Source organism: Parus major, chromosome 23, assembly GCF_001522545.3.
Source record: "Parus major isolate Abel chromosome 23, Parus_major1.1, whole genome shotgun sequence".
Taxonomy (NCBI): domain Eukaryota; kingdom Metazoa; phylum Chordata; class Aves; order Passeriformes; family Paridae; genus Parus; species Parus major.
The window spans coordinates 4,872,713-4,885,549 of record NC_031791.1 but is presented as its reverse complement, the minus strand read 5'-3'; the positions used below and the strand labels follow the sequence as shown (position 1 = coordinate 4,885,549).

The 12,837-nt window shown below is 48.1% G+C and overlaps 1 protein-coding gene across 9 annotated transcripts in view; it reads left to right on the top strand.

Annotated features, from left to right (window-relative positions):
- The window catches only part of SCMH1 (Scm polycomb group protein homolog 1), a 61,344-nt gene that overhangs the window by 11,511 nt on the left and 36,996 nt on the right, over positions 1–12,837 (top strand). For 8 of the 9 annotated variants that reach the window (XM_015649274.2, XM_015649275.2, XM_019008885.1 and 5 more), the window contains 3 exons: positions 3,414–3,520; positions 7,310–7,394; positions 9,984–10,052. In XM_015649274.2, coding sequence (XP_015504760.1) covers positions 7,370–7,394; positions 9,984–10,052 — 94 coding nt within the window. In that variant the 5' untranslated portion in view covers positions 3,414–3,520; positions 7,310–7,369. The remainder of the gene's footprint in view (positions 1–3,413; positions 3,521–7,309; positions 7,395–9,983; positions 10,053–12,837) is intronic. The other variant, XM_015649270.2, reaches the window with a different exon arrangement.

Here is a 12,837-nt window from a genome sequence, read left to right as displayed (position 1 = left end):
CCCACAGTGGTGGTTCCTCTCTGGTCCCTGGTTTTCATGCTCACCCTGAAGGTGATCTCTTGAGTTTGACTCAGCAGTGTCTGGTGGTCCTTTTCCTGGGAGCCTGACCTATCCTCCCCTCCCCACCAACCTGAAGGTGTTCAAAAGGAAGCCATAAAATCAATATTTTCATTGTAGAAACATGGTCTATCCAAGTTTTTCACGTGTTTTTGTCTTTTAAAATATGTACTTCTGTGAGATTTGGCTCAGGGGCTGAGGAATTGTGTTACTTGTGATCACATCTTCGAGACACCTCTGTGTGTTAACAGAAGAATGTGCTTGTGAGGAGCCTGTCATGAAGTCTGGAGTTCATCAGTCCACTTCTTACAGGGTAGAAAGGTAAAATTAATTCCAGAGAACAAGAGATGCTGGAAATTACAAAAAATCCTTCTGGTGGAAAGACGAGTAATGGTTTGCAGCCATCAGGTATTTCAGATCCCACAAAGGGATCAGAACTGCAGATGGAAATACCAACATACATTATTACTTAGAAATATTCCCTGGTATGAATGTGAGGACTCTCTAGACCTGATGGAGATGTTCCAGAGGTGCAGTATCTTCATCAGCCTTTGTTTGGAGCTGCCAAAAACGTGACTTTGCACAGACAAGGAGAAGTAAAACTCCAGTCTTGCCCAGGAGGATGGTAACAGGGAGGTGGAAGGAACTAAAATCATTGGTTAAGATAAATTCTGACTCACCTTTTCAAACTTGGAAGCTGCTCACTCCTGAGAGTTTCCCTCAGGTTCCACAGAAGCATTCATTTGGCGTTTTGGTTTAGGATTCTTTCCCTGCTTGTCTGGCTGTGAGAAGGCTGGTGCTGAGTCCTGGGAGCTGGTCTTTGGCTTCTTCCCAGGAAATGGGTCAGTCAGCTGGCTCACCAGAGTGTGCCTTGAGAGCAAGAATTGTGGTTTACACCAGCAAAAGTTCTGCTGTCCACAGGTCAGGCAGGAATCTGAGGAGCCAAGTCCAGTGTGAGCAGTAAGAGGAGTCAGATCATGCACTGACAGCCCTCTGATTTCTCAGATAGGCTGAAAGTGCTTTCTTTCTTCACCATAGAAATTTAAAATGGCCAAAAAGGTGTTATATGAGCAAGCAGGCTGAGTTTGGAAAAGGCTCTTCCCCTAGAGGGTGGTGGGGCACTGAACAGGCTTCCAGGGGATTGTCATGGTTCCAAGGCTGCCAGAGCTTAAGGAACATCTGGAAAATGCTCTCAGGGACAGGGTGGGATTGTTGGGGTGTCCTGTGTAGGGTCAGGAGTTGGACTTGATCCTTGTGGATCCCTCCCAACTCAGGATATTCTGTAATTCACATGATCTGCTCATCACTTGCCTGGTTTTATGACTGGGTTGGGATGCCCTGGGTGCTCCTGTGTAACCCATGGTCACACAGAGGCTTCCAGAACAGAGCTGAAACGTTCCAGCAGGGAGGCTGGAATGGCAGCACTGCCATCACCCATGACAGGCAGGAGCTTACAGTGCTGCCCTCACATTTCCTGAGGGAATTTGTAAGGGACAGCTCTTTATTGCTGGAAACACTGATGGAAACATGACTGTGAAGAAAACCTCAGCTGAAGCAGAGGTTACATGGAGGGGATTTTTAGTGGCTGCAGTGGTCGTGGTGCTCCAGACCTGTGCTTTTGTGGGGAAGAAATCAATGACTGCAGGCACTTTGCATCATGAGAAACTGTCAGGATTCTCTTGTGGCAGCCCCATGGGATTTCCAAGAAGTGTCATTCTCACAGCCTTCTGTCAATACACAGAGCTTCCTTTTTTCTTTTTTCCCTCCAATCCTAATCTGTGAAGTATGTATCCAATCTAATAAAACCATTTTCCAGCTTCTCTGTTGGTGGTTTTCTTCCTCTTCTCTCTGAAAGCCTCTGGCCTGCTGGCAACAGCATTGTCCAGTGAGGTTTGAAGCTTGGCATGCTGTCAACAAACCTTCAGATTCCCTTTCAATCAAACATGGTAGTGCTGAGATCCGACTTGGATTCCATCCCAAGGTTCACCATAATCATCCTTGTATAATAGGAAGTCCAAACAACCCCAGGAAATAATTCAGATGTGACTGGTGCCTTGAGTGGAATAAAGAAGTGCTTAGAAGAGACATTAAGAGCCTCAGCTCTAACTCTTTTCATAATTATGCGCTCCAAAGGAGTGGAGGCTTTGGAGATAAAGGGATTACATGCATCTCATGAGGTCTGGAAAGATGGGACAACATCTTCCATCCACTTTTTCTCATTTTTGTTTTACTGATACTGCAGTTGCCACATTTTGTGGAAGAATATTGCAGAGCAGGCTCCCCTCTAACCCTGCAGTTCCCTTCCAGTCTGGCACAGGTAAATTGAATCTGTCTGCCCTTAGGGATGAGCTTTTGGAAAAGCCTGTTGGCAAGAGCAGTGGGGGGAGAATTTAATTAGGTTAAGATGCATTTCTGCAGTGTTTGTGCTGCGGGCTGTGCAGTGCTGGGGATGCCCTGGGATGCTCTTCCAGCCCTGGCTGCCTCTCTGCTGCCTGAGAAAAAGGGAAAAGGCATCAGAGGTTTGAATCTCAGTGTAACCCAGCACAGGGCTCACCAGAATGTGAACAAACCGTGTCCTGAGCTGGTGTCCTGCCCCCAGTGTCAGCAGCCTGGCAGGAGGGCAAGGGCTCAGCTTTTAAGGGAAAAAAGCAGCAGCTGAGGCAGTGATGGGGTGGGTTTGGTTGGACACCCAACCTTCCTTCAGCTCCTGCTTCAGGCCTGGCTACTGATGGCCCATGGGTCTCATAGTTTGATACCCTTACAAATGCTGGTTTGCTTTTCAATGTCCGTGCCATTTCTAAGGTTACTCGTTTACTTCTCTTGATAACTTCCTCCATAAGGAAGCTGCATCTGCTAGTTTCCAATGAACTGTTCCTTCTCCCTGGTATGTACTTGTGAGTTTTTTTTTACTTTTGTAGGTTTGCTCTGCTGCACTGGTAAGGGATAATTTGGAGTCCCCAGTTCTCTCTCTTCATGCTACTCATTATTTTATATGCCTCTCCTGTGGTCTCTCTCCTTTTCATTACTAATCAGGTCTAGTCTTTTCAATCCTCCTTTGTGTGATAGTTTCGTTTTACAAAAGCTGAACTAGTTTCTATCAGCTCAGTTGATGTGATCTTACTCATATCAAAGGTGTTTAACAGCCGCAGTCCCGTGTACTCACTGCAAGCTGAACTTAAATTGTGTCAAGTTCTGTGCTGCTTTGCGAGTGCAAGTGGGAGTGTTTGTTACAGCTGTCTTTAAATTTAAATTTGGATGTTTTAAATGAATTAAATATGAACATGAATAATGCAGCTGGTAACGTAGCCTTTCTGCAATTAAATGCAAACTTTTTCGTTTTGTCTCTGTGCTTTCAGGTTTTGCTATGCCGCAGTGTTTGTACTGACTCTGCTGTCTTGTAGGAGTGATGGGGAACTAGAGCCCATGACAGTTCAGTGCAGCCCTTGGCACTTTTGATATCTCGGTGAGTGAAAGTTGTTTGAAACTCTGGGAGAAGCATTTCATCTGCTACTAAAGGCAGTAAATCAGTTGGTCTTTTTACATTTTTAAGGTAGCGTCCTGCTGAAATGAATTTGCACATTGATCTGTCCTTTCAGGTTATAAATTCTGGAAAGCAACACTCTGTAATGCTGTAGTTCATGCTTGGGAGATTATCTTGATCTCCACAAGCAGGAGAAACAGAGCTTTTGAAAACAAGGGGAGTTTTAACTCTGGTGTGCAGCTCTGTGCAAGTGCCAGGCTCTGGAGATGGAGCATTGCAGCGTGTGCTGGGCTGTGGAAATCTCAAAGGCTTTGTTTGATGCAACAGAAAGATTGTGTCCTTTGTGCCACAGATCCATCCAACAGGTCCATGTTTGTGCCTGAGGTGATTCTGGAAGATCTGTCTCTGTGGATAGCCTGGTTTTGCCCCTTGGATACCAGACTGTAGCTTCTGCTATTTCTTATTTTCACATTTTTTCAATCTTTAGTCCCTGAATGGAGCAAAGGCCACGTTCATTGGTACCACGGTGCTCCTGTCCTGCAGTGCCTGTGAGCTTGTCTGTCCTGCCTTTGACTTTCTTCTCTCTACACTGAAGTCTCCTCACTGGGGCATTTCAGCCTTGTCAAAACCTATAGAGTGATTTTTCTTGCCATCCAATCTGTTGTCAGTGAGATAAAGTCCCTGGGTGTTTCAGGTTGGAAGGAGCTTTTGGAGGTTGTCTGGTCCAATGTTGCATGCAGAGATGGGCTGACTTTGAAGTCAGTCAGCTACAAGGTTAGATCAGGCTGGCAGGGGAGGGAGCTGGTGGTGTTTGGAGGATCTCCAAGGGTGGAGATTTTACAGCTCTTCTGGGCAACTATAAATTACAGTCAGTGGAAATCATCAATTCCCAAGCCCTGTGTTAGTAAAGCCCAGGGGCAGCAGAGAGCCAGCTCCTATCTGTGCTCCCTGGGAGCAGGGACAGGATCCAAGGGAATGGCTGGAGCTGTGTCAGGGGAGGGACAGGCTGGATATGAGAAGGTTCTTTCCCCAGGAAATGGTCATGAGCCTAAGCCTGCATGTGGAGCATTTGGACAGTGCTCTGACACCCCCAGGGTGGGACTGTTGGGGTGTCTGGGACAGGACAGGAGTAGGATTTGGTGATCCTTGTGCATCCCCTCCCAATTGTAACTGTTCCAGTTCCAGGAGGGCTGGGGTACACAGTGTCTGTCTCCATGGCTGAAGAAAGGCATCCCTGAATCCCTGGGATGCAGTAAGGCTGGTGGTTCCCCTCTGGCTGTGTAGGTCCAGCTGCCCCTGGGGCAGGCAGGATGAAGCTGTGCCTCATGGAGTTTGGATCTGCCTCTTTCCTGGGCATTACATGACTCTGAGCACACCAATTATTTTGCTTTTTTTTTTTCTTGAGTCATGATTTTGCAGGGTTAACCCACGTGTTGCTGTCCTGTGGTGTGAGATGTACAGGGGATCTGGGTAGTGCAGAGCTATGGTGGAGGCTTGTGAAGGCTGGCAAGAGTCAGGCTGAGGTTGTCACATCTGGACAGTTTCTTGGAGATGTATTTTGGAGTGCAGTGTCCTTGAGCTGGCACTCGTGGCTCTCAGCAAAGTGGGACTCCCCATGCAGCTCATGTCTCCTCCTTTGGGGAAGAGTCACCGTTTGTTTGTTTATTTATTTAAACTGCACATTTACAACATTTGATTCTTTTCATAACAGAAGATCTTGCTGAGAGCCTGCTGCAGTGTTGGCTGAGGAATACCAGCAGTCAACTCTCTGCTTTATCAGTATCACAGAATTATAAAATGATTAAGGTTGGAAAATGCCTCCAAGATCATCAAGACCAAACACCACCATGTCCTCTACACCAGAGCACTAGTGCCACATCCAGTCATTTCTTCAGTACACCATCACCTCCCTGGACAGCCCATTCCCATGCTTAACCCTTTCCTGAAGAGATTCTTCCTGGTGTCCAACCTGAACTTCTCCTGGCACATCGTGAGGCCGTTTCCTCTTGAACTGTCCCTTGTTCCCTCAAAGAGGAGACTGACCCCTCCTGTGTGCCCCCTCCTGTCAGGGCGTTGTGCAGGGTGAGAAGGTCCCCCTGAGCCTCATTCAGGTTATTCCCACTGTGAGGATGGAGGGTGCAGCAGTGCATCCTTGTCCTGGGCCATAACCTTTCACAAACCCTGTCTGAGCAGCTCAAAAACAGTCACAATTTTTTTTCTCCCAATATTTCTGAAGGGAAGGGGTCACACATCCCTGCCAGCAGCACTCTGAGGTGCTCAGGCTGAAGCAGCTTTTCAGAATCCCTCAGAGGAGCACAGGAGCTCCTGTGCCAAACAAATGGGATTTGTGTATGGGGGTAATTGAGAAAGTCCCACAGACAGGAGAGGGGCAGAGCCAGAGATGGCAAATGCTTCTTGTGCCTTTATATATAAACACCTTTCAGCCTGGGTTTTTATGTCTAGGGGACTTTTCCTGCCAGGACTGCTAGTCTTTAATAAAAATAACTGAAGAAAATTATGAAAAGCAGCTTTAAAAGTTGTAAATAACCTTTCACATGTAGGTTACCTTCTGTTGCTGAAGGGGAAACCAGCCTTACTCCTTTCACAAGCGTGTACAGACACACACACTATTTAGGAGAGTGACTAACAGAAAGATTGTGTGCCTTTTGATTTGGCTTAAAAAAATAACCAGGATTTTTTTTCCCCTTTAGTATTTAATATTCCTTCAGTATTTTTCTTCTCAGAGTATTGCTCAGTGTTGCATGTAAAGAGGCTGTAGTTTGTAGAGCTGTTATAGAAAATTAAACTCTATTTCTCTTACATTTAGAAGAAGCCTGGTTTTCAAAACTCCAAATTCTTGCCAAATTGGATGTGTAAATAACCCTTTAAGCAGCTACTCAATGCTGTGTCCTGAGACAGCTTCCTCCTCCTCCTGACTGCCCCACTGTGAACAAAATGGAATTATATTGATACAATTAATCTTTCATTAGTTAGTGGAGTGTCAAAACATGCTATTCCTGGCTTTCCCAAGGGCTTGTTTGTGGCTCAGCCATTCATTTGGATGGTTTTTGGCAGGGTCTGGCAGGGCTTTGTGGGTGTGGCAGACCCTGCCCTGTGAGAGTGGTTATGCTGGGTCCCTGTTCACATCCAGCACACATCTCCCAAAAGCTCTGATTTTTCAGGGATATATCTTTATAACAAGAATGTAAATGCCTTTGTTTGTTGGGCACAGTCCAGCCAGTTTTTCTTCAACCAGGAAAAAAACCATGCAGCACAACTTGGACACTCGTGGCAGTACTAACAGCAAAAGTATTTCCTGGGTCATTGTCCAGTTTCTCATCCTTATTCCCCAGAACTGCTGGGAGCAATTTGAATTGTAAGTGGCAAGCTGGGGATTGCTGTGCTGCTTTGCCAGAGTTAATGTTATGTTTCCATGTGTTTTCTTTCATAAATTCCAGCTCTGCCTCCCTTTGTTTAAGTGGGAGCAGCCCCTCCTTCCACACACACACTCTGGACCCACTGTAGGGATAGCACAGAGACAGGCATGTGCTTCTTATGCTTATTTATGCTGCTCCTGCTGCCATGAATTTGATGTTGTCCACAAATTGGAGAAAGTCTTGTAGTTTCAGGGGGTGAAATGAGTTGTGTGTGTTCTGTGCAAGCCCGGGTGACAGAGCATGTGTTTCCCCCCACTGTGTGATGAGTTAATGGTGCAGATGACTGTGTGCTCCAGAATGGGGAATTTTCTCATCTTTATTTCTTTTGTCCTAGACATCTTCAGTTCTGTAAGAGCAACCCAGTCCCAGGATAAGGACAGCAGCAGGTGGTAGAATGCGGAAACCAGGCCCTCAGAAAGGTGAGCAGTGATGCTTGGCACAGCCAAGAGCCCTGCAGTGAGCTGGCGTGGCCCGAGTGCCTCAGGGGGCTGGCAGCGGGGTGGGAGCTGAGGGAATGAGCTTGGAAGCCCAAAACAGAGTTGTGTGTTTGTCAATCAGTGTGCAGAGAGCAGTTCATCAATCCACCCCTGTGACAGGAAGAGGAGAATCCTTCTTTGGGGCACCCCTGCAGCTCGTGGGGCGCAGTGGCAGCAGCGAGGGTGCCCTGCAGAACCCACGGCAGCACCTGGCAGAGCTCCCAGCGTGAGGCAAAGTGCCTGTGCTGGCACAGACCTCCTCCCTCTAATGAGCCATGAAACCAGAGACCAGCCTACCTTGTGGAGAGGAAATCTGTCAGGAGCTTCCCCTGCCAGCAGTCCCTTGGCCCAGCACGTGCTTCCTGGGTCCTGCATCCCCAACAAAAAGGGTGAAGCCGAGCAGGCTGCCTGCAGCTGAGCTGCTCTGCCTTCTCGTGCTTAACAAAAATATTGATTTCCTTTAGTGCTGTGCCATGCATGTGTGTTTGACTGGAGTGATCTCATCACATGAGCTCCAGAGGAGGGGGGAAGGGAGCAGTGAGAGGATGGAGCATCCTCCACAGCTCTTTGTTCACATCTGCTCCACACTCTCCCAAGGTTTATTGCAGGAGATTTCTATGCTCCGTTTCTCTCCTCCCTTTATTTTTTTTAAACGTCTCCTTTGCTTCTGTCGTGGTTCATCTTACAGCAGCATTATCCTCTTCCTAACACTGCTTGTCCTTTAATGAAGTGAAAATAAATGAAGGAAAGCAGGGAATGGGGAGACCCTGCTGCGAGGCAGCTGGAGGGCTTGGCAATAAAGGAGGCTGGTTGATTAGTCAGCAGCATGGCCGAGGCCCGGGCTGGCTGGATTCAGCCTCACTCACAGCTTGTTCCCTGTGCTCCTGGAGCCTCCAGCCATCCTGTCTGTGTGACCTGTGCTCAGAATGCCAGCCTCTAGGTTGTAGAGGCAACACCTGCACCGTGCACATGTGGGTTTCTGTCCTACTTACCTGCTTTTTTAATAATGCATTGAACTTTGGCTGTTTCTTTATTTGTCTGCAGAAATTCTTGTTTCTCTCTCTGTCTCTGTGCTTTTGTATCCTCCTTAATGAGGATTTTTGCATGTTAAAGGTTAAGAACAAAATGTACCTTCACCTGCAGAGTATGGCAAGAAGCTCCTTTGAGTGCATGGATGCTGTTAGAGCTGTCCTGCGGCACTGAGGGGAGCTTTACCCACCCAGGGGGCTCTTTTGCTTCTCACTTAAATACTTTATGTCCTTTATCTTTGCTTTCTTAGGGAGATGGCACAATACCGTGCCTCGTGGTAATGCATTTATTAGGAAGGGTGTCCTTCAATCCTTTTCACTCATTTATGTCTCTCCAAGGAGGCTCTTTGTCTGGCCCATGTCTAGTGATGCTGTGGCCACACTCCATATGTCCTTCGTGTTCATTTAAGGGATGCTGATCTGGCATCCCTCTGTTGGGCTGGAGGCAGGGCAGGCATCCCCCACTTCTTGCTCTATCACTTTCCAGAGTAATAAAACCTACATGCTGTCTTGTCCATTGTGCTGAAAAGAACATGTCAAGAACAGAAGACTGCAAAAATAATTGTCCCAAAGCAATTCCAGACACGTTAAGACACCCCAGGCCACTTCAGAAGCAGCTCTTAGCCTGCCTCTTCCAGCTATTTGTCAGGAGATTTCAAAACTCTTCCTTTCACAAGGAACTGCTTTTCATGGGGGCAAGGCACATTTTGTAGGGCACTACTGAGCTGCTGTAGCATAGCCCTAAAAATGGTCTGTAAAATAAAGGAGCTGGAGTGCAGCAGCACTCCCAGGGTGCCCAGCCTGGCAGCAGCAGGTCGAGGAGCTGGCTCAGGGTGAACTCTGCCATGGCACAGGGGTTCTTCATCCCTCCTTTGGGCTGGAGGCTGCTGCAGGCTGGGATGAGCATTCCTCACTTCTTTCTCTATCACTTTCCTGAGCTGTCTTGAGAACTTTAATTTTTGGGAGCTCTGGGACCCAAAGCTGTCACGAGCAAAGACAGCTGAGGTGAGCTGCTCTGCAGAGCTGGTGCTGCTTTGCTCTGATCTCTTCTGAGCTGCAAGGGACACAAGGAAACCTGGTGTTGTGTGTGCAGAGGGCACTTGTGCAGATTTTCAGAGAAGTCCTCTCCCTGTCACCATGAAGGGTTGAGGCTGTTTGTGTGGAATAACCTGGAGTTGATACACAAGGAGCCATTCTGCACCAAAGATTCACACAAGCCATTTTTAGTGGCTGTGACATTTGTTCCTCTCAAGCCCTTTTTCTCATAGCCAAAATGATGGAGCTCTCTCAGTTTACTGTTCTTTGTTATTCCTTTTTGCTGAAGGAGAACAGTGGGTGGTGGGAGCTAAACAGGGATTGAGGTGTGGGGAGGAGGGGAGAGATAGAGGCAAATCATCCACGTTACTGGGGTGATGATAGGGGGGTCACTGCTCTCCTCTGAAGTGTAGAAGGGTGCATTATCTGGCTCCTTTCCCTGACACAAATGCTCTGTTTCTTGTCTCAGCCATAGACTGGAAAGATGGTAAAAAGCACAAGCACAGCCGCCCGTCAGAGTCTCCGTCCCAGTACCAAGGTAAGAGAGCTCCCTTCTTCCTCCCCACTTTTTTTTTCACCCTCCCTTCTCCCTTTTGCAATTTTCAAAGATTTTTTTTTTGACAAGTGCATGGTGCAGCAGTGAGGATTGGGGGTCACCTGCAAGAAACTGAGCAGCTCATCACTGCCCAAAGCTTGGGCACATCTTTGTAGGGTTTGGGCCTGGAGAAGAGAAAGATCTGAGGAGACCATAGAGCCCCTTCCAGTGCCTCAAGGGGCTCCAGGAGAGCTGAAGAGGGACTTTGGACAAGGGTCTGAAGTGACAGGACAGTGGGAATGGTTTCACACTGTCAGAGACCAGGCTCAGATGGAATATTGAGAAGAAACTCTTCCTTGTTAGGGTGGGGAGGCCCTGGCACAGGGTGCCCAGAGAAGCTGTGGCTGCCCCTGGAAGTGTCCAGGGTCAGGTTGGACAGGGTTTGGAGCAACCTGGGACAGTGGAAGGTGTCCCTGCCCATGGCAGGCAGCAGAAAGGAATGGGCTTTAAGGTCCCTTGCAACCCAAACCATTTTGTGATTCTGCACAGCGAAGGGGTAAAATTCAACATCTTTCCAGTGCAGAGCACCCTATAATCCAGGCAGGATTTTGGGTCAAAGCTGCATTGAGGCATGTCTGAGGAGAGCAGGACAGACCAGACAGCACCCTGGTGTTTCAGAGCTGGGAGTTTTGACTTGCACATTGTCAGATTTTACCGAGTGGGACAGTGAGCAGTGGGGCTCATGCAGCTGGACTGATGGCTGAGCAAAGTGCCTGGGATGGGGCAGGGTGGGACAGGAGGGAGCTGTGCCTGTGGGAGAGCTGACCCCTTTGGGAGGCCATGCTCAGACATCAGGGACAGCCACTGTCACCTTGGATCTGTGAGCCCAGACGATGCTCTGCTCATTTTCATACCCAGCTGGCTCAAACTGTGCTGCTCTCCTGTGCTGCCTCGGTGCTCCTTAGCAGCCACACATATGGGCTGCAGACTTTAATGGGATGCCTTGATTTGGGTAGAGCACATTCTCCTTCACAGATGTGACCTGAAACACACATGTATTGTTTCAGTTGGATTGATGACCCCTCGGGAGCCAAAATGCTAATGGAGCCCAAACCAGACTTCAGTGAAAGATATAAACAGAAACTCCATCTTCATTTAAATTCTGGGCAAAGGATCAATGTTAAATGCAACATGAAGAGAATCAAAACATGAGGGTGCAGAGCTGCATTGTTCACAACTACTGCAGTTTGACCTCTTGGGTGTGTGAAGTGTTTTGTTTGGAGTAAATATTTTTGAAGGTTAAGACATCAGAGCCCAAATTTGATTGTCTGCCTGGAAGTAATATCTGCCTTTGGCATGAGCACACGACAAGGAGCTTTCCCAAGGCAAGCACAAGTGACAGACAGTCACCCCAGTGGCATTTCCACAGCCAAGTCACAGGGAGTCACACGGGTTCCCAATCCTTGGCTTGTGTTTGGTTTACAGATGTAGCTGCAAAAACAGGGTATTTCTTGTTTAAGTGTCTTTCTCTCATTCTTCCTGTGAAGGAGATCCAGTGTGCTGGAGAGAGGTGGAGAGGGACTTGGGACAAGGGCCTGAAGTGCAGGGTTTCCTCTCGTGCTAAGGGTGTGATGGCAGCTGCAGTCTGCACTTTTGACCTTGGGTAATCTTGAAAAAGAAGTGCAGGTTCTACCTGTGCTTGCCCTGCCACCTGTGTGTGAGGGGATGGCTGGTAGTGAACAGAGAGGGAGGGAGGGAAGGCTGAACACTGCTGTATCAGTTCTGGCTTTTCTTACAAGTCTCTCTGCTGCTCCTGCTTTTCTTTGCAATATAAATCACCAGAACCATTAGTCGTAGGAATTAGAGAATCACACAATCCAGCCCAACCCCAGCACCCCCAGCCTGGGCATCCCTGGAGCGCTGTCCAAAGGCTCCTGCAGCTCTGGCAGCCTCGGGGCCGTGCCCATTCCCTGGGGAGCCTGGGCAGTGCCAGCACCTCTGGGGGAAGAGCCTTTCCCTAAATCCAGCCTGAGCCTGGCCTGGCACAGCTTCATACTGTTCCCTTAGGTCCTAGAGAAGCTGCAGTTCTAGTGCTGTGTGTGTGTCTTCATACAGTGGTTGAATCCCAACAGGCTTTAGAATTAATCTCAAATAAGTTCCATGTCCAAATGCTATTTTTAGAGGCCTGCAGCTGTCTCAGAAATTCTCTGCTCCCACTGGGGTTGTGCAGCATGGATCTCTGCTGTGGGGTGAGCTGCTGCAGGGAGCAGGACAGCCTGGTTTGGTGTGGAGGGAGTGAAGAGTGGAAAGATTAAAACCAGGACAACTTTTAATAGTGATGGATTGAAACCAGCTGAGGGGAGTTTGTTGTTTTGTGTTTTTAAATAAAAATTATCAAGCCCAGCTGATCCTGTTCAAGCTGCTGGCTCAGGGCCTGGGGCTAAGCCTGGCACTGCTCACCCAGTGCTGTCACCTGGACATCCTCTGTGTTCCAGCCTCTGAAGGACCACCCCAGTCTGAGCCCAGAGCAGCTACCAGAGTTAAGGGGGGGATGCAGAAGGCATTTCCAGGCCAGGAGTGCCCAGCTTTGCTTTGCCTGGATGTTTACTCCACATTATTCATACAAAGAGTTTCATTGACAGAACCAAATATAAAATTGTATCTTCAATTATTGCAAAAGAATTTAATGTGAGAGCATCATTGCAGTAACTCACTGAATTCCCTCATTCACCCAGAGTGAAACTGTGGCTGAAAGGAAAATATGTGCCAGTGGATGGAGCTGAGCAGT